At 41.6% G+C, this 20,240-nt stretch overlaps 1 protein-coding gene across 1 annotated transcript; it reads right to left on the bottom strand.

The window, feature by feature from the left end:
• LOC117526878 (OCIA domain-containing protein 1-like) lies at positions 1–7,099 on the bottom strand. The gene is made up of 8 exons (XM_034188954.1): positions 6,929–7,099; positions 2,669–2,753; positions 2,500–2,553; positions 2,347–2,394; positions 1,550–1,679; positions 1,224–1,396; positions 255–422; positions 1–179 (listed from the first exon to the last, which is right to left on the bottom strand). Exons 1-8 carry the CDS (start codon positions 6,977–6,979, stop codon positions 142–144), a joined length of 747 nt encoding a protein of 248 aa, XP_034044845.1. The 5' UTR covers positions 6,980–7,099; the 3' UTR covers positions 1–141.
• Between the last annotated feature and the right edge of the window lie 13,141 nt (positions 7,100–20,240).

Genomic DNA, 20,240 nt, shown 5'->3' with positions numbered 1-20,240 from the left:
CACAGAAAACCACAACAAAGTTTTATTAACTCACTCACACAGACCATTACAATTTCCTGTTGATAACTTGAGGCTAAATCAGCACAGAGTTGTCTACAGCTTCCTGAAGCATCAGTAATACAACCTTAAGGTTAGCCACAATCACTCCTCCCACGCGTCTCCGTAGATATTCTTCTTCTCTAGAAGAGAGGAAGACATAATTAACATTTTATTAAGTGCCAGGCGGTTTATAGATCTCTGCGGTGACACTTTACCTTCTTTCTTAGGTCTTTCTGAGACTTTCTCAGGCAGGGTTCTGAGGTGTGTGTCAGCCCTCTGGTTAAGGATCACCTCGTAGTTCTCTCGGTTCTTCTGCCGAAGGTCCTCATAAAGGATGGTCTTCTTTTTGGGCACCTCCTCTTCAACATACGGTGGGTAAGAAGCTGATGAGGATGACAGATGAGGGAGATGCTTGACAGCGGGTATTATAGAAGCTTGCCCTCATGGATATTTCCACAAAAAAAAATGAAATGTCAGATTATATAAAGATTTATCAATTTCCTCATTATGATCCATTTTTCATGGCTGTCCCATTGTGTGCAACTATACAAGAAATAGTGCATAAAAGCTGAATCAGAAAGTTATAAGGTTCATCTATTGTTCCTCAATTCAATATAAATTCAATTTATTTAATTTATATAGCGCCAAATCACAACAAAGCTGCCTCATGTTGCTTCACACAAGTAAGGTCTAACCTTACAAACCCCCTAGAGCTTCCACTTGCTGTTTTCATCATCAAAAGAAGCACTTTGGATTATTATTATTTTTGACAAGCTAAAAATAAACAAACTATGCTGCTGTGTTTACAGTGGAAATCATCTTAATAAATTTACAAAATTCTGCATTACATCTGAAGAAGAGCATATCTAGCTCACCATTTACACACATACTTTTAAGAATTTTACTTATTTATAATTGTGTTACTTAGAATTGGGGAAATCCCTCAATATGATGACATCAAATGTGTTGAGCGGTTAATATAAAATCTGACTTCAACAGAACCATACAAGGTTTAGATAATTTCGATCTGTAAGACCATGTAGCCTGTTTTTTTATTTTATTTTAATGAGAACAGATGCTACATTCGTACAGTTTCATCCTCGCTGGGCGTATATATACACACACACACACACACACACACATATATAAATTAAACAAAAGCTCACACAGGTGCTCTGTGGTACCTGGACCGCTGAAGTCATCTGGTCTCTCAATCTGCATCGGTGACTCGTCATTGTACCCGTATCCATAATCCCTGGAGAGATCTGGTGTTTGGCTTTGTGATTCTGTTGGCTGAAACACCAACTCGCCTGACTGGCTGTCTGAGCTGCTTGGCTCTGACTGAGACCTTTGGAAACTGAGGAAGAGAACAAAAAGAATTGTTGCTCGACTGATCAGAGTGACCATAAATGAGAAAAGATAAATTGTAACCACACAATACATAAAAACAGCCTTAAGGAAGTTTAAAAAACAAAAAAAAAACAATAAAAACAAAAAGTGTGGTACTGACGATGAGGGATACTGTCCTGTCCTCATTCGGAGCGCCTCAGCAATAGGGGAATTCTCCAACCGCTTCAGCTTTTCCTGACATGTCTTTGTGTATGAAATCTTGCCAGCCAGGTAACCAACAAAACAAGCAACTGGAGGAACAAACATTCATTGTTAGGCCTTTCAGCAAGGACCATCTGTGGCTTACCGTCATTGTGGAGGGTGTCAACGAGTGTCTTCTGGACAACTGTCAGTCTTCCCCATGATTGTGCTTGTGTGTACTGAACTAGATTTATGGTAAAAAGTGGGTTACTAAAACTTTAAATGAAATATTCTAATATTTTGAAATGCATTTTTTGGAGCTGTATGCTGTAATTATCTAAATAAAAAAAAAACAAAATGCTTGAAACAGTGTAGTTTATTTGTAATGAGTTTCTGAAATATGACCACCCCCCAAACTGTTTTCACAATATTCCAGTTTTTGAGATGGACCGCCCCTCCCTGCCTCCAACACACACTCTTTACTAAATATGAAACAGAATTAAAAATAAATAATGACTTAGAAAAATCCATTGTTTTGTCCAGTAATTATCTTCTTCTAAAATACTTTAATTGTAGTGTTGATGTTGTTTCCTCCATTCGTGGGTCAACAGAAAAATTAAATTTGAGGCTTTGGAATTGTTGTGTCACCAGACTCGCCTCAAAAATAAATAACTAAGTTCAAAAATATACATTTTTTCCACATCTCATTAAAGAATCCCAGAATCCCATCCATTGTTACATATGCCACAAAGCTCATTTTTATGTCCATCAACGTACAGGCCACTTTGGGTAGCGATCCAAATCTTGGCGATGAACTCAGAGTTCCTGTTGATACAAACAGAATGCAAGACTGTTACACTAGTAGGTTTACAATGTGTAGTAAAAGTCATGTGTTATTTGCAGATTTGCTTTCATAAAGTATACTAGTACCTCTAGCAATCAGAGCTTGAGTGATAGCCATACTCACTGCAGCCGAAGGTACCGCTGAGAAGAAAACATGTGGCTGGTCAGATCAAGTCAGATTCAGCACAGATGTTCCAAATTTTTAGCAATACCACAAGAAAGTAGTTCAACTTTTAAATGTAAGATGTAAACTTACACCTGTACCAGAAACTCTCATCATTGCATTCTCTCAAGACTCTCTTCTCCTCATCTGTGGGGATGTAATTAGCACCCAACTGAAACTGCACATAAACACAACTTTGTGTGAAAGAGCAACTATTTTCAAATTCTAAATTTGTACTTCTGAATCAAGACAATTATAAAGTCGAGAAAATACAAATTAGGTAAACAGATAAGATTTTTAGTTTTCACAGACTGACAAAATACATCACACAAGAGTCTGTGTTGCCATGGTGCCCTGGTCATGAGTTTGTCTCTCTGTGTCCATGCATAGCCAGAAATGTTAATGCAGCACACAAAATGCAGGTTTTTTTTTTTTTTTTTTTTTTTTGGGGCACTGCACTGAATATGATCTCAAACCATCACCAACTGATTTAAAACAAATGCCTTGAAACATTCCAATTTATTTATATTTGAAAAAGATGCCTTGCGTAATGCACAAATAATTTCACAATTTTTTTATTGAGGGTCAGAGTTGTGAGTATAAGATTCTACATTTACAGTCCCCACAACAATCACCACAAAGCAACAAAAAAGTGCCTATAGAGTACACTGTTATTTGATATGAATCCCAAAATGTAATTCTTCCCCTGTGACATATGAGTCCAAAAACTAAGCAATCCTAACAGTCCCTCCATATTCAGAGGCTCTAAGTAACTCGACAAGCTAACAGAAATCTCAACAATCACTTTTTTTCCAATGCTGTTTAGATATTTATGGAGTATGTTCACGTCTGACTTGGTTTTTCTAGTTGTTTTTAGCTTTCTGGTTTGTAACGAAAGTGATACACATTTCGGACTGATTATCATATTAACCGGTGTGATATGGGAAAATATCAGACCGGAAATCAGCCAATCAGAGTGCACGTAGCATTGCAGCCATATATTAAATGGACTGCATTTACATAGTGCTTTTCCATCTGCTCAAAATGCTTTACAATAATGCCCTTACGTGTCAGGGTGCTGCCATACAAGGTACTCAATACACTCCGGGAGCAGTCAAGGGCCCTTAGTGATTTCCCAGTCAGACTGGGATTTGAACCGAAGATCCTCTGGTCTCAAGCCCAACGCTTAACCACTAGACTATCACCTCCCCAAATTGGTGGTGTTTGGAATTATACAAACAGTATGGTACTGTGTAGTAAATCTGTGTAGAGTACGCAGTTCTCAAGAACTGACCGGCCCTGCAAGAAGGAGACTGATGAGGGAAGCGACCCATGATGAGCTTATGTGGTTCTGATGGGAGAAATGTATAAAGTGCAACTTCTATCTGTTCCATGGATATTTATACAGCTGGATGGTGGAGTGTCACAGGTGGATTTTCACAAAAAGAAGTGAAATTTCAGCTAGTTTGCCAGGAGGCACACAGGAGGCCACAGTTAATACCAAGCAGCGTGAGAGTGAAGCGAGGATGTTGACAGAAGGGCGTGACGTCAATGTCATAGTCCATCCAACTCAGTTTCCGCCATGACCGCAAACGGGAAGTACACTTTCGCTATCGCAAACAGGAAGTTTAAAACAGAAGTACACAAGAAGCATGATGGGAGAAACCGAGGTGCATGATAGGAGAACGCTGTTACCGGGTTACCGCCGTTGCTGCGGTGGTCGTCCCGTCAGACACCAGCGAAGGCTGGCATAGGAATACACTGAGCGAGACGCATCACGGCTTCCATTAACCAAGTATTTCGGAAAAATTATTTAATATATTCCATTTGCGTACTAATTAAAAGGCAAGAAACACGTAGAAATGGCATTAACTGGTTACGCTTTCGCTGCATTTGTTTTACTCATCACACTACCCACCAGCAAAAAGTGGCCTAGGAAAACACTGCGTGAGCTGCATTACTGTCGTAACTTCAATCAACAAAGTGAAGCGTTGCTTTCCGCTCTGAGTTGAAAGGAAAAAAAAAGCTCCCATCAGAATCTTTCATTATATAATCCAGTTACTTATGTGTCCTGTAGATGCTGATTCATTCAGAAATGTATTGTAAATGCTTCGTGTTTCCAAAATGCTCCGTTTGCTCGGTGAGAGAGAGAGGGCAGGAGGAGGGCTTCACTCATTTTCATAATGAAAAGTTAATAGTTTTCATTGGAGCTCATTAGAAATCATGGAGGGGTCTGAAATGTTCATCTTAGGTGCATGAAAATTCAGTAAGGTAAATCTTATATATTATATTCCAATTCTAAGGTGGAACTATGCCAGTATACAAAGGTATATCTAAATATCTAAAAAGGAAGAGTAAAATAGGAGAGTAGAAAAGAGTAGCGTAGAGCCACTTAGGTGCCTGGTCTCGAGAACCAGGGATGGTCCACCGTGAGAGACATAATCTAAAAAAAAAAAAAAAAAAATCTGGAAATCACAATGTATGATTTTTTTTAATAATCTATTTGTATATTACTGCTGCAAATAAGTATTTGAACACCTACCAACCAGCAAGAATTCTGCCTCACACAGACCTATTAATTTTCTTTAAGAAGCCCTCTTATTCTGCACTCTTTACCTGTATTAATTGCACCTGTTTGAACTTGTTACCTGTATAAAAGACACCTGTTCACACACTCAATCAATCACACTCCAACCTGTCCACCATAGCCAAGACCAAGAGCTGTCTAAGGACACCAGGGACAAAACTGTAGACCTACACAAGGCTGGGATGGACTACAGGACAACAGGCAAGCAGCTTGGTAGAAGACAACAACTGCTATGATTATACTATGTAACACAATTTTTGTTCTTGGCTTCTAAGTGTTATATTTCAACTGTTATGTCTAAAGTCTATGGAAAAATGACTACATTCAGCACAAACTTTGATTTTATTTTACGTTCTAGAAAGTTCTAAAAGTTTCTTGAAATTTCTAGATAATTCTGGAAACTTCTAGAAAATTCTGGCAGTTTTAGCAGTTTAAAGAAAGGAAGACTACTCAGTAGTAGTGAAGGCGAATCAAGAATATTCTTGAAAACAGACAAATTTCAAAATATCATTGTCCTGATCACAGAAGCAAGTTTCTGTGGAATAACAGCTATTTTCTATTTATTTAAGGTATAACAGGTTAGAAAAACACACTGTGTACCCAGGAACAAAATAAAAATTTGTTACATAGTGTTATTTATTGGAAAGTGGAAGAAACACAAGATGACTGTCAATCTCCCTCGGCCTGGGATTCCATGCAAGATCTCACTTTATGGGTAAGGATGATTCTGAGAAAGCTCATAACTACACAGGAGGACCTGGTCAATGACCTGAAGAGAGCTGGGACCACAGTCACAAAGATTACATTAGTAACACATGATGCTGTCATGGTTTAAATCCTGCAGGGCAGCAAGGTCCCCCTGCTCAAGCCAGCACATGTCCAGGCCCGTTTGAAGTTCACCAGTGAACATCTGGATGATCCAGAGGAGGCATGGGAGAAGGTCATGTGGTCAGATGAGATCAAAACAGAGCTTTTTGGAATCAACTCCACTTGCCAAGTTTAGAGGATGAGAACAACCCCAAGAACACGGTCCCAACCGTGAAGCATGGGGGTGGAAACATCATACTCAGGGGGTGCTCTTCTGCAAAGGGGACAGGACAACTGCACCATGGGGTCATGTATTGCCAGATTTTGGCAAACAACCTCCTTCCCTCAGTAAGACCATTGAAGATGGGTCATGGCTGGGTCTTCCAGCATGACAATGATCCCAAACACACAGCCAGGGCACCTAAGGAGGAGCTCCGTAAGAAGCATTTCAAGGTCCTGGAGTGGCCTGGCCAGTCTCCAGACCTGAACTCAATAGAAAATCTTTGGCGGGTGCTGAAACTCCAAACCTGAAAGATCTAGAGCTCTGTATGGAGGAGTGGTCCAAAATCCCTGCTGCAGTGTGTGCAAACCTGGTGACAAACTACAGGAAACGTTTTACCTCTGTAATTGCAAACAAAGGCTACTGTACCAAATATTAACATTGATTTTCACAGGTGTTCAAATACTTATTTGCAGCAGTAACATACAAATTATTAAAAATCATACATTTTTTCCGATATATATATATATATATATATAAGATTATGTCTCTCACAGTGGACATGCACCTAAGATGAAAATTTCTGACCCCCTCCATGATTTTTAAGTGGGAGAACTTGCAAAATCGCAGGATGTTCAAATACTTATTTTCCTCACTGTAACTAGTGGCCACAGGTAACCAGGGTAACTAGCTAAAGCTAACACAGCTTCTGGCCAGCAACTGTGGGTTTAATCTTCACCTGTGGTCTGCGACGCTGCTCCTCCGTAAGACCGCTGGAGGTTGATGTCATATTGACGGCAATATCAGCGGTGACAAAACGGTCAAAACATGTAATATTATAACACTTACTACAATGTCATTGCGCCCATTTAATACTCGCATAACCCGGAAGTAATGCGCTGAATTCTTCTTCTTCTTATGGATTTCCGGCAGGCTGCGCGCCAGTCAGCGCATTGCTGCCTTTCACTGGCAGACCATGACTACTGCACTCTACTCACAGACTATGCTGCAAGCCAGAACTAAACACAAAATCCATCAGGGCTTTGTAGACCTCTTTCTGACGTGCAGACGGATCAAGCAGCACTTTAATAGAAACAGACTCAAGCCCAAGATCAAAAAGATGTGAGAAAAGAACTCTCCTTTGCTCAGAAAATCTTTTACACTCCATCAGAACATGAGGGATAGTCTCTTTCTTTGTGCAGGTTTCACACAATCCATTGTGGTGTTTACCAATTAGACATAGGTCAGCCGCCAGTCCACAGTGTCCCAACCCCAGTCTTGTTAAAAGTACTTGCTCCCTTCTGTTATTCCCCCGGGTTGGGCAGTCACCAAAAACAGACTTCTGCACACTATAAAAATGTCTACCCTTATTTCCATTGTCCCAATCCTTCTGCCATTGAGCCCACACTACTTTTTAATCATGGCTTTATGTTCAGAGCTGCTTTGAGCCACCTCAAGATCTACAGTGTCATGTCTTAAAGCATTCTTTGCAACTTGATCCACAATTTCATTACTTCTTCTTCTGTGACTTTTATTGGCGGCTTGCAATCTGAGTGCACTACCGCCATCTCCTGGACTGAGGTGTGATAACTTTGGGATGGCAATGGACGACTAAACTAAAAAAAAAAAAAGAAAATACAAAGTAAAACAAGCAAACAAAAGTAAAGTCTCCTCGCAAGCTGAGTTCTTTTCAGAAAATCTATAACTGCTTTGGCTGTGGAATGAAACAGAGTTCTTTGTTCCCCTCTCTCTGCAGAGTACTGGCTACATGTCAGGAGTACATGCTGTACTGTTTCTGCCTCTCCGCAATTCGGGCACATCCCCGTCTCATGCTTTCCTATTGTGTGTAGACCGCTGTTCAGTGCCGTGTGGCCTGTTCTTAACCTGGTGAACCAGGTGTCCTCCTGGCATGTGAATGAACTGACTCTTTCAACTGCTAACGTTTGTTTAATACTGTATAGATGCCTGCCCTTCTCCCCCTTATCCCATTTGTCTTGCCAAAGCTTCTGAGTGCCGTCTTTGATTATTGCTTTGAATTCTGACTTACTAAGTGGGACCGGTACCTCTACTCTCTCTGCCTTAAGTGCCTGTTTTGCCAACTTGTCTGCCTTCTCATTGCCCTCAATGCCGATATGTGCTGGAACCCAAGTAAAATGAGTTTTAACTGAGTCAATCTAAAAATCAACTGAAGAACTTCATCTAGAAGATCCTGTCTACAACCCCTGGCAAAAATTATGGAATCACCAGCCTCAGAGGATGTTCATTCAGTTGTTTCATTTTGTAGAAAAAAAAAAAGCAGATCACAGACATGACACAAAACTAAAGTCATTTCAAATGGCAGCTTTCTGGCTTTAAGAAACACTATAAGAAATCAAGAAAAAGATTGTGGCAGTCAGTAACGGTTACTTTTTTAGACCAAGCAGAGGAAAAAAATATCGAATCACTCAATTCTGAGGAAAAAATTATGGAATCACCCTGTAAATTTTCATCCCCCAAATTAACACCTGCATCAAATCAGATCTGCACATTGACCCTATGTGTCTTTTTGCAAGGAATGTTTTTGCAGTTTTTGCTCTATGGCAAGATGCATTATCATCTTGAAAAATGATTTCATCATCCCCAAACATCCTTTCAATTGTCCAAAATATCAACGTAAACGTGTGCATTTATTGATGATGTAATGACAGCCATCTCCCCAGTGCCTTTACCTGACATGCAGCCCCATATCATCAATGACTGTGGAAATTTACATGTTCTCTTCAGGCAGTCATCTTTATAAATCTCATTGGAATGGCAACAAACAAAAGTTCCAGCATCATCACCTTGCCCAATGCAGATTCGAGATTCATCACTGAATATGACTGTCATCCACAGTCCACAATTGCTTTTCCTTAGCCCATTGTAACCTTGTTTTTTTCTGTTTAGGTGTTAATGATGGCTTTCGTTTAGCTTTTCTGTATGTAAATCGCATTTCCTTTAGGCGGTTTCTTACAGTTCGGTCACAGACATTGACTCCAGTTTCCTCCCATTCGTTCCTCATTTGTTTTGTTGTACATTTTTCGATTTTTGAGACATATTGCTTTAAGTTTTCTGTCTTGATGCTTTGTCTTCCTTGGTCTACCAGTATGTTTGCCTTTAACAACCTTCCCATGTTGTTTGTATTTGGTCCAGAGTTTAGACACAGCTGACTGTGAACAACCAACATCTTTTACAACATTGCGTGATGATTTACTCTCTTTTAAGAGTTTGATAATCCTCTCCTTTGTTTCAACTGACATCTCTCGTGTTGGAGCCATGATTCATGTCAGTCCACTTGGTTCAACAGCTCTCCAAGGTGTGATCACTCCTTTTTAGATGCAGACTAACGAGCAGATCTGATATGATGCAGGTGTTAGTTTTGGGGATGAAAATTTACAGGGTGATTCCATAATTTTTTTTCCTCTGCTTGGTCTAAAAAAGTAACCGTTACTGACTGCCACAATCTTTTTTTCTTGATTTCTTATAGTGTTTCTTAAAGCCAGAAAGTTGCCATTTGAATTGACTTTAGTTTCATGTCATGTCTGTGATCTGCTTTTTTTTCTACAAAATTAAACAACTGAATGAACATCCTCCGAGGCCGGTGATTCCATAATTTTTGCCAGGGGTTGTACATGCAGAATTCCCAGTCTGGATGCTCATTAAAGAGAACATAGAATCTGTACAAATCAGACTTACATGGCTTAACTTCCCCCAGCCACTGTAGCGCCATAATAATGGCCATCATTTCTGCAGAGAATATTGAAAGGTGATCTGAGGTCCTTTTCTAAATCGAAATATCATATTTTGGAATGTAAACAGCGAACCCTGTTTTACCTGATGGGTCTTTGGATGCATCCGTGTACATTGTGTACCATATCATCATACAAGATATCTAAATACTGTTGAACAGAAGAGGTTGTCTTGGCTATGTTTTTAGTGTCTAGGTTGATAGGTGAGCAGAAGAACCAAGGTGGACGTTAACAGTTTTGTTGCATGGTATTGTACTGATTCCCATATCATCCGCCTCTTTATTGCTGTTCCATCCAAAACTATAAGTCACAGTGCGCCCATATTCCCAGCAATCCTCTAACACCTGCTTTGGAGGATGTGTAGCCTAATGCCCTTGTAAATTGACCCAGTACGCTAGCACTGAATTCTTCCTCTTTCACATATTTGTTTAATGGCAGTTGACCAACAACCACAGCTTCTAGGCAATTTACCGCCACCTGTTGGAATGAGCATAGATTAGACCTTTACCGTTGCCCTGTAACCAGAAACCCATTTTTCTGGTATCTAGTGTTATGTGAGTCCACTCTGTTGGTGTGCAAATTGAAGTACAAAATGGCCATTTGTACATAGTATAGCCATATTAATAATTCAAAATTATTTTTGTACATAGCACAGCCATGTTATGGTTGTAGGTTAGGGTTATGGTTAGAGTTACGGATTGTGGTTAAGGATACGTAGCTGCTTCCATAATGTAGTTTAGAGATCCATATCAATAGCAAGTACATGTGCAAGTATGTAGTATTTAATTACGTGACCTATATTTGACCAATGAGAGAGAGAGAGAGAGACACTACATATGAATAGAATTCTACTATATGAATACAGCTACATACAGATAGCCACTGAAGTATGTAGGGTAGTCCAAAAACATATTTTCTGTGCTATATCATTTCCGTAGCATGTAGCCCCAATGAACTCTTCCATGTGTGGGGAGTATCTTAACATTTTGGGGAATCCTCATGGGGTGAAATCTCGGCGCCAAAACCAAATATGGCTGTTCCCAATGGTGACACCTGTGGTAGAGCTAAGCAATGAATTTCAATACTTGTGTGGCACCCACACAAGTATTATACACAGCATATATATAGATAGAAATTTTTTTTTTGAACAGTGCCCCTCTTGTACAGCAGGTGGCTGATTGGATAAGAACCTGGCCTGCCAAAATGTATACCTTGGTTCAAAACCCGTTCATGCCAGCTGTCTGTGTCCTTGGATAATATGCTTAAGCTACAGTGTCTCAGTTCACCCAACTGCACTGGGGAAGTAACTTGTGTTGGACTGGCATCCCATCCACGGGGAGTCGTAGACTCTCCTCTATTTGTTGCCATGGAATCTGGAGATGAGCACCGCTGCCAACAGGCCTCAGGGCCTATACAGGACTTAATTCTTCTACCACCCCTCTTTACATGTACAATCAAATAGTATTGTAATATCCCTGCATGGCACAAAGATGGCGCTGTTATGTTTACGTTTACGCAATGTTAGATGACCACTGGTTGTTTGTTAGACAATAAACAAACGAATGACTTTAAAATCTATTCGTCAAAATAATATAATCATTACAGTTTTTCTCAGTTGCTAAAACACAAAACCCTATTCCCTAAATAAAATTCTCAAATGCCTTTACACAGTTATTGAATTAATCTCCATTTTGGCAAAACCGTAGACAACTTTCACATAGGTAGACACATTTAGCTAAACTCCTTCACTCTTTTTGCAAAACTCTAATCACATTCTCATACTATAAAACACATTCTGCATAATTCACTTAATTATATTACTAACCAAACAAAGCAGAAGATAAACACAATTAAAGCACAGATGTCACCAATTAGACACTACTAGTCAAAACTGTTAACAGAGTTGAAACAGGCTGGTTGGAGTTTCATTGCAGCAATGGACAGACATTTCTAGCAGGTCTCTGGGATGTTTTGGTGGCTCGGCAGCATGAGATGAATGACCAGTACACATATGTGATCATATGGGACAATGTAAGCTTCCATCGTGCTGCTCAAATTAGAGAATGGTTTAACATCAATGAGCAATTCATCAATATGTACAGTGGTGTTCAGAATAATAGTAGTGCTATGTGACTAAAAAGATTAATCCAAGGTTTGAGTATATTTCTTATTGTTACATGGGAAACAAGGTACCAGTAGATTCAGTAGATTCTCACAAATCCAACAAGACCAAGCATTTATGATATGCATACTCTTAAGGCTATGAAATTGGGCTATTAGTAAAAAAAAAAAAAAGTAGAAAAGGGGGTGTTCACAATAATAGTAGCATCTGCTGTTGATGCTACAACCTCAAAACTATTATGTTCAAACTGCTTTTTTTGCAATCCTGTGAATCAGTAACTAATATTTAGTTGTATAACCACAGGTTTTCATGATTTCTTCACATCTGCGAGGCATTAATTTTGTTGGTTTGGAACCAAGATTTTGTTCGTTTACTAGTGTGCTTGGGGTCATTGTCTTGTTGAAACACCCATTTCAAGGGCATGTCCTCTTCAGCATAAGGCAACATGACCTCTTCAGGTATTTTGACATATCCAAACTGATCCATGATACTTGGTATGCGATATATAGGCCCAACACCATAGTAGGAGAAACATGCCCATATCATGATGCTTGCACCACCATGCTTCACTGTCTTCACTGTGAACTGTGGCTTGAATTCAGAGTTTGGGGGTCGTCTCTCAAACTGTCTGCGGCCCTCGGACCCAAAAAGAACAATTTTACTCTCATCAGTCCACAAAATATTCCTCCATTTCTTTTTAGGCCAGTTGATGTGTTCTTTGGCAGAAGGAGAGAGCATATCTCACCCATATTGGCCTCTCTTCATTGACTTCCTGTTGATTCTAGAATAAAATTTAAAATTCTTCTTCTTATAAGGTTTTGAATAATCGGGTCCCATCTTATCTTAGGGACCTCATAGTACCATATCACCCCAATAGAGCTCTTAGACTGCAGGCTTACTTGTAGTTCCTAGGGTTTGTAAGAGTAGAATGGGAGGCAGAGCCTTCAGCTTTCAGGCTCCTCAGATCAGGGAGACACCCTCTCTACTTTTAAGATTAGGCTTAAAACTTTCCTTTTTGCTAAAGCTTATAGTTAAGGCTGGATCAGGTGACCCTGAACCATCCCTTAGTTATGCTGCTATAGACTTAGACTGCTGGGGGGTTCCCATGATGCACTGAGTGTTTCTTTCTCTTTTTGCTCTGTATGCACCACTCTGCATTTAATCATTAGTGATTGATCTCTGCTCTCTTCCACAGCATGTCTTTTTCCTGGTTCTCTCCCTCAGCCCCAACCAGTCCCAGCAGAAGACTGCCCCTCCCTGAGCCTGGTTCTGCTGGAGGTTTCTTCCTGTTAAAAGGGAGTTTTTCCTTCCCACTGTTGCCAAGTGCTTGCTCACAGGGGGTCGTTTTGACCGTTGGGGTTTTTACGTAATTATTGTATGGCTTGCCTTACAATATAAAGCGCCTTGGGGCAACTGTTTGTTGTGATTTGGCGCTATATAAATAAAATTAATTTGATTTGGCAAATTGTAACCTCTTCTGCACGTCTTTTATTTAACAGAGGGACTTTGTGGGGGACTCTTGCAAATAAATTAGTTTCACACAGGCGTCTTCTAACTGTCACAGCACTTACAGGTAACTCCAGACTGTCTTTGATCATCCTGGAGCTGATCAATGGGTAAGCCTTTGCCATTCTGGTTATTCTATCCATTTTGATGGTGGTTTTTCCGTTTTCTTCCATGCGTCTCTGTTTTTTTTTTTTTTGTCCATTTTAAAGCATTGGAGATCATTGTAGATGAACAGCCTATAATTTTTTTTGCACCTGCATATACATTTTCCCCTCTCCAATCAACTTTTAATCAATAACTACGCTGTTCTTCTGAACAATGTCTTGAATGTCCCATTTTCCTCAGGCTTTCAAAGAGAAAAGCATGTTCAACAGGTGCTGGCTTCATCCTTAAATAGGGGACACCTGATTCACACCTGTTTGTACCACAAAATTTGACAAACTCACTGACTGAATGCCACACTACTATTATTGTGAACACCCCCTTTTTCTACTTTTTTTTTTTTTTTTACTAATAGCCCAAATTCATAGCCTTAAGAGTGTGCATATCATGAATGGGTTGGTCTTGTTGGATTTGTGTGAATCTACTGGTACCTTGTTTCCATGTAACAATAAGAAATATACTCAAAACCTGGATTAAGTCTTTTTAGTCACATAGCACTACTGTACCTCCCACCATACTCGCCTTTCCTGAACCCCATAGAGGAGTTTTTTTTCAAGATGGAGGTGGCAGGTATATGACCGGCAACCCTATATCAGAGTGGATCTCCTGCGGGCCGTGGAGTTATCTTGTGGTGACATAACTGAGGAGTCATGCCAAGGCTGGATACACCACACAAGAGCCTTCTTCCCCCACTGCCTCAGAAGAGAGAATATCGCTTGTGATGTTGAGGAAGTCTTGTGGCCTGACCCAGGCCAAAGGCATGCTGAAGCTCAGTGAGCTTTTTTTTTTTATATTGTAATTTTATTTTTTTATTGTAAATTTACCCTATTTCAATGAATAAAAAGACTTCAGGAGCTATATGTCCTGCACACTGTGTCTTCCATTGTTTGATGTATTGTGTAATCATTGCTCAGCAGGATTTTCATTTTGACTGCTAAGAGAATGATTCTGAGACCATTAGTTGTTTTGGGAAAAGTTAAAAGGGTTTTGAGATTGGTCAGTTTTGTAACAAGAATCTAGGGTTTCGTGCATGTGGTTTGAAAAATGGGTTTTGTGTTTAGAGTTTTGAGAAAAGGGTAAATGGTTTTCACAAAATGTGTTTTAGCAATTGTGAAAAACTGTGATACATAATACAAAACATGTCTGAATGAAGTAAATGGAAGAGAGAGACATCACAATCAATAGCCTGGAATTTATAGGTTGGTTAAAAATAGAAACCTTTCCTATGCTGGTCCCTTTGTCATCCATTCAACATCAACCAGTGACACAGATCACTTCTTAAAAAACCAAATTATATTCTCTGAATTCTGCTTGTGTGAGAGAGAAATGTTTGTGAAGGACTGATGGCATTCTACAGACACCATTCGATTCCCTTCGTAACCTCATATATCAAGGTCAGTCTGTGCAAATCTAATTTGCTGTCATGTGAAGTCTTATGGACGGTTGAATCAATATTGCAGAGTGTTGATGAGTGCGTAGTTGTATTGATCACAGGCTCAACATGAGTCACATGCCGCACATCCGGAACCCCCGCAGCCTTCAGCAGCACCACGTGGTCTGTGTTCCTGTGGAATAAACCTTTGCCAGGGGCTGTTTGGTCTTCACCTCTGTCATCATATGGATAACCTCAGAGTTCACAATGTGCAGCCTGGCAGTGCAGAGGCAACTGTTGGAATTCACAACAGAGAAGGAAGAACTGCTCGGCCCTGGATATTTCGGAATTCTACAGAACAGAGAACAGGCGAGCTGCTGTGAATGCAACATTCAAGTGGAAGTACAACATCCACCACAGGTGAGGACGCTCTTTCAATGTCCTGCTGTCAAGGAACTCATTATGTTTTTATTGGAGTTACACTTTCTGTCAGGATGATATAGTAGTAAATTACAGTGAATTAAATTTGGTGGAGAGGTAGGCCTAGGATCACAGAAGAGTTGCCTAAATTTTGGTGTTGATGAAGATCAAGTGGTGCGTTTTTCAAGACGACAGATGGCAATGGAATCACCTACCTCGGGCAAGGAATCAAAGCAATCAGTAATCAATATTGAAGTTATGTGTCGGACGCAGTCGGAGCACCGACCCAGTGTTTGACATTAGGACCCAGCATAAAGGAAACAGAGCACAGTTCAAAGGATAACAGAATTTAATGACATAACAGTGAGTGCTCAATTAATAACAAATAAGTGCGCAGTCTGGTGAGGTGGAAAAACGGTGTGCTCCCAGCAGCACAAACGGTCCGGAGCCAGAACAGTTCGGACCAAGGACCCCACCGACACCCCCCAGGTGGCCGCGACCAACCGAGTCTGTGAAAGAAGAAACCATAATGTGAGTCCACCACTCCACACACAGAGACCACTCAAAGGTGTACATAATCAGCAAACACTTCCTGGCTTAATCACCAATCAGCTTCCCACCCTGCAGACATGGAACACCCAGTTCAATTCTCCACTGCAGTGGAAGCTGATTAAATGACTAACATAACAGCTCCACCCCAGCCACACAACAGCACCCCACCCTCACGGGAAGCCTCCCGGCGACCACACAAACCTGGCCCAGGAAAAACACCCCCCTCCAGGGACCATGGCTGGAAACCGTATCTGCATTCATCTTCCAACTGAATCTTCATCTACCAGAACTGTTGATGTCTTCTCCTCTGACTGCATCTTTGCCTTTGTTTCTGTCATTCAATTTGCACAGGTGTGGCCAGGAGTTCTTGAACCTGTGCGGTCAGCCTTTGTCCGACCATGTTTAGAGTCTGTTTAGTCATAAAACAAAAAAGACAAACACAAACAACCAAACCACCCCCCCCCCTCCCCAGAGGACCGTCCCATCAAACCCCGGGAAGAGGAGAAAAGAAAAACACAACCCAAACTTAAGCTTGCAACAACAAAAAAACGCTAACACCCCCCCCCGGACGACATGTAGGGACCAACACTCCCCAGAGGACATCCCGCCAGCTCCAGGAGTGGAGTAATAACCACAGCTGAGGTCCCTCTGGGATCCAAAGTCACCCACGGGGACTCCCAGTGCCTCCCAGAGGACCGTTCCATCAAACCCCAGGAGACGCCCCCCCTCATGACTAACAGACCCAGCCCCGGCCGTCTATGGCTAGATGGACCCACAGCCCTTTCCCCCCCAGAGGACACCACAGTCACACCCTGAGGGCGGAAACTGGGGGGAAAAACAAAAGAAAAAAAAATACAAACAAAACAACCCCAACCCCACCCCCTCAGCGCAGTGGAAACTGGAAGTACGTCCAGTGTCACCAACCACGACTATACCCCAAAAGTCAACCGGGAGGAGTGGAACAGCGGTAATGGCATACGGCACAAAACGGCGCCACCCCTCCGACTTTTATACCAGCCACCAGCTGCGGGTATATTCCACTGCCCCAAACCTCAGCTACGCCGATGGCATACGGCTCAAAGGCGCGCTGAAGCTGGAGGTGGAACAGGGAATCAACAAAAAAAACACCCCGAACCCCCCCTCCCGGATGCAGAGGTTACCTGGGAAACGCCCAGCATAACCAAATTGCACCACTCCAGCAACGCCGATAACGTACGGCTCACACGGCTGGAGCCAGAGGAGAAGAGAGGGCACAACAAAAACAAAAAAAAAAAAAAGAAAAAAGAAAAAACAACCCAATTACCCCCCTATCACCCCCCAGAGGACCGTCCCATCAAACCCTGGGAGGTGAAACCAAAAGAAATAAAAAAGAAAGACTAACATAAAGTCACCTGGGTCCTTTCTATGCTCCAGACAGCCTGCACGTTCACGACCCCAGAACACTAATAGTGCTGAACATCCCACACAAAAACCAACTCAAAAAACCCCCACAAAAAATGAACCAACACAAAACTAATAAGTGACTTATACCATTAAGCTCAAACAAATGGAACACACCTGTTCCACCTTAAGAGCTATGACGGTAATGTGACTCAGTCACCAACAGGGGGAGCCAAAGTGCTAAAAATAAAAAACCCCTTTGGTAACCGAGAAAACAACTCACGCTGCTTTCCCTGTGCGCAGCTACGTGTAACACATAACCAAAATGCTATTCACACTCCACAACAAACCCACAGATAAGGCAACACCACAGGAACACGGCTGCAAGAGAGCTCAAATCACTATTCAATAATCGGTTCTCCGACACGCACCATCCGGGCGGAGAGCACCCGCAACTGATCCGGATAACTTCTGACGTCTGCTGCCGCCTTCCCGGCACAGTACCGCCTCTGCTACCGCTGGGTCCGTGATGTATTGGCCAGAGACTACTGTTATGTGTCGGACGCGGGCGGAGAACCGACCAGCGTTTGACGTAGGACCCAGCATAAAGGAAACAGAGCATGGTTCAAAGGATAACAGAATTTAATGACATAACAGTGAGTGCTCAATTAATAACAAATAAGTGCGCGGTCTGGCGAGGTGGAAAAACGGTGCACTCCCAGCAGCACAAACGGTCCGGAGCCAGAACAGTTCGGACCCAAGGACCCCGCCGACACCCCCCAGGTGGCCGCGACCAACCGAGTCTGTGAAAGAAGAAACCATAATGTGAGTCCACCACTCCACACAGAGAGACCACTCAAAGGTGTACATAATCAGCAAACACTTCCTGGCTTAATCACCAATCAGCTTCCCACCCTGCAGGCATGGAACACCCAGTTCAATTCTCCACTGCAGTGGAAGCTGATTAAACGACTAACATAACAGCTCAATATAATAAGGTGTGAGGGACACCACATCTACTGACTGTACTCATGTTAGTCACAAAACCTAAAGTACCTCAGGAAGTGTGCTGACGAGCGTGAGACCTCACCCCCTCCTCTTTCACAGACCATGGCATCAAACCTGGTACGGTCTCTGCGTCCATAATGATGAGATGGTTCTCCAAACGTCGATCTCACCCGTCTGGTCACAAGGTCGAGTCTCTGGCAAATACACACTGTGTACTCCAGACTTAAATGCAACCATGCCCCAATCCATACAGATGCACCACAGCTGTGAGTCCTGACGAGCTGCACATGACAAGCCTCAGGTGATCAGGGTGAGGTCCTGATAACTCAGCCACACATCAGCCACTCAGTCCTGAACGCATGCCACCTGGAAGGAAAGACAGAAGACAGAAACAAAAGCCAGCCAGGCACCCCAGCCACACAACAGAAGTTCTGCTATCAGGATCAAAAGACAGGGTCAAAGATCAGCAGTAAGGATCAAAGGCAACATCAAATCTCTGTAATTGTAATGGTAAATGGACTGCATTTATATAGCGCTTTTCCATCTGCATCAGACGCTCAAAGCGCTTTACAATTATGCCTCACATTCACCCCGATGTCAGGGTGCTGCCATACATGGTGCTCACTACACACCTTGCCCAAGGGTCCTTAGTGATTTTCCAGTCAGGCGGGGATTTGAACCGAGGATCTTCTGGTCTCAAGCCCAACACCTTAACCACTAGACCATCACCTCCCCAAAAGTAATCAAAAGTCGAAGCAAACATACATCCTTAGGATCAGACAGTAGGATCAAAGATGAATGATCAAGGTCCAACAGTGCCACTACGACCTAAGATGATGGATGAGACTCAAACAGTAGGATCTAAGATGAGTGATCTGGATCAAAGACCGGGATCAAAGCTGAGTGATCAGGATCAAACAGCATGGTCAAAGAGTGATCAATATCAAAGAGTAGGATTCAAAATTAAAGATCAGGATCAATAATAGGATGAAACATGAGTGAGTATAATCAATCAGTAGGACCAAAGAAAGGTGGTCAGGATCAAAGACAACATCAAAGCTGTGTGATTGTAAGCAAAAGTGGAAGCAAACATATATCCTCGGGATCTGACAGGATCAAATATTAATGATCAAGATCCAGCAGTGGCACTAGGATCTAAGATGATGGATGAGACTCAAACAGTAGGATCTTAGGTGAGTGATTCGGATCAAAGACTGGGATCAAAGCTGAGTGATCAGGATCAAACAGCATGGTCAAAGAGTGATCAATATCAAAGAGTAGGATTCAAAATTAGAGATCAGGATCAACAATTGGATGAAACAAGAGTGATTATAATCAATCAGTAGGACCAAAGAAAGGTGGTCAGGATCAATGATCTGCATTACAGGTCATTAATCAGGAACACAACTGAGCAATCAGGATCAAAGCCCAAGATCAGTAAGAAAGATGGAGGCTTAGAACTCTATGACTGTCTATCCTCAGCTGTACTTTGGTTCCGCTCCAGATAATGATCCGGATCTGAAGAGCATATTTTCAGACAGGGATGGTTCACTAGACTGGAGAAGGGATGGAATGTGGCCCAGGCCATAATGTTGTTGTTGTTGCTGTTTTAAATGGTATTAATGATTCCTTCTTTTATTTTTGGTATTTGAAATTCATATTTTCTGTTGACTGTAATCATAAAAGATAAGTCTTTATGCATATTCAGTTACAATATTGTGATGTAGCGTTATAAGGAAGCAACCTATAATTAAATGTAATA

This window comes from Thalassophryne amazonica, chromosome 15, assembly GCF_902500255.1.
Source record: "Thalassophryne amazonica chromosome 15, fThaAma1.1, whole genome shotgun sequence".
Classification (NCBI taxonomy): Eukaryota; Metazoa; Chordata; class Actinopteri; order Batrachoidiformes; family Batrachoididae; genus Thalassophryne; species Thalassophryne amazonica.
Note: the sequence above shows the minus strand (reverse complement) of the source record. Positions and strands in the feature narration are given on the sequence as shown.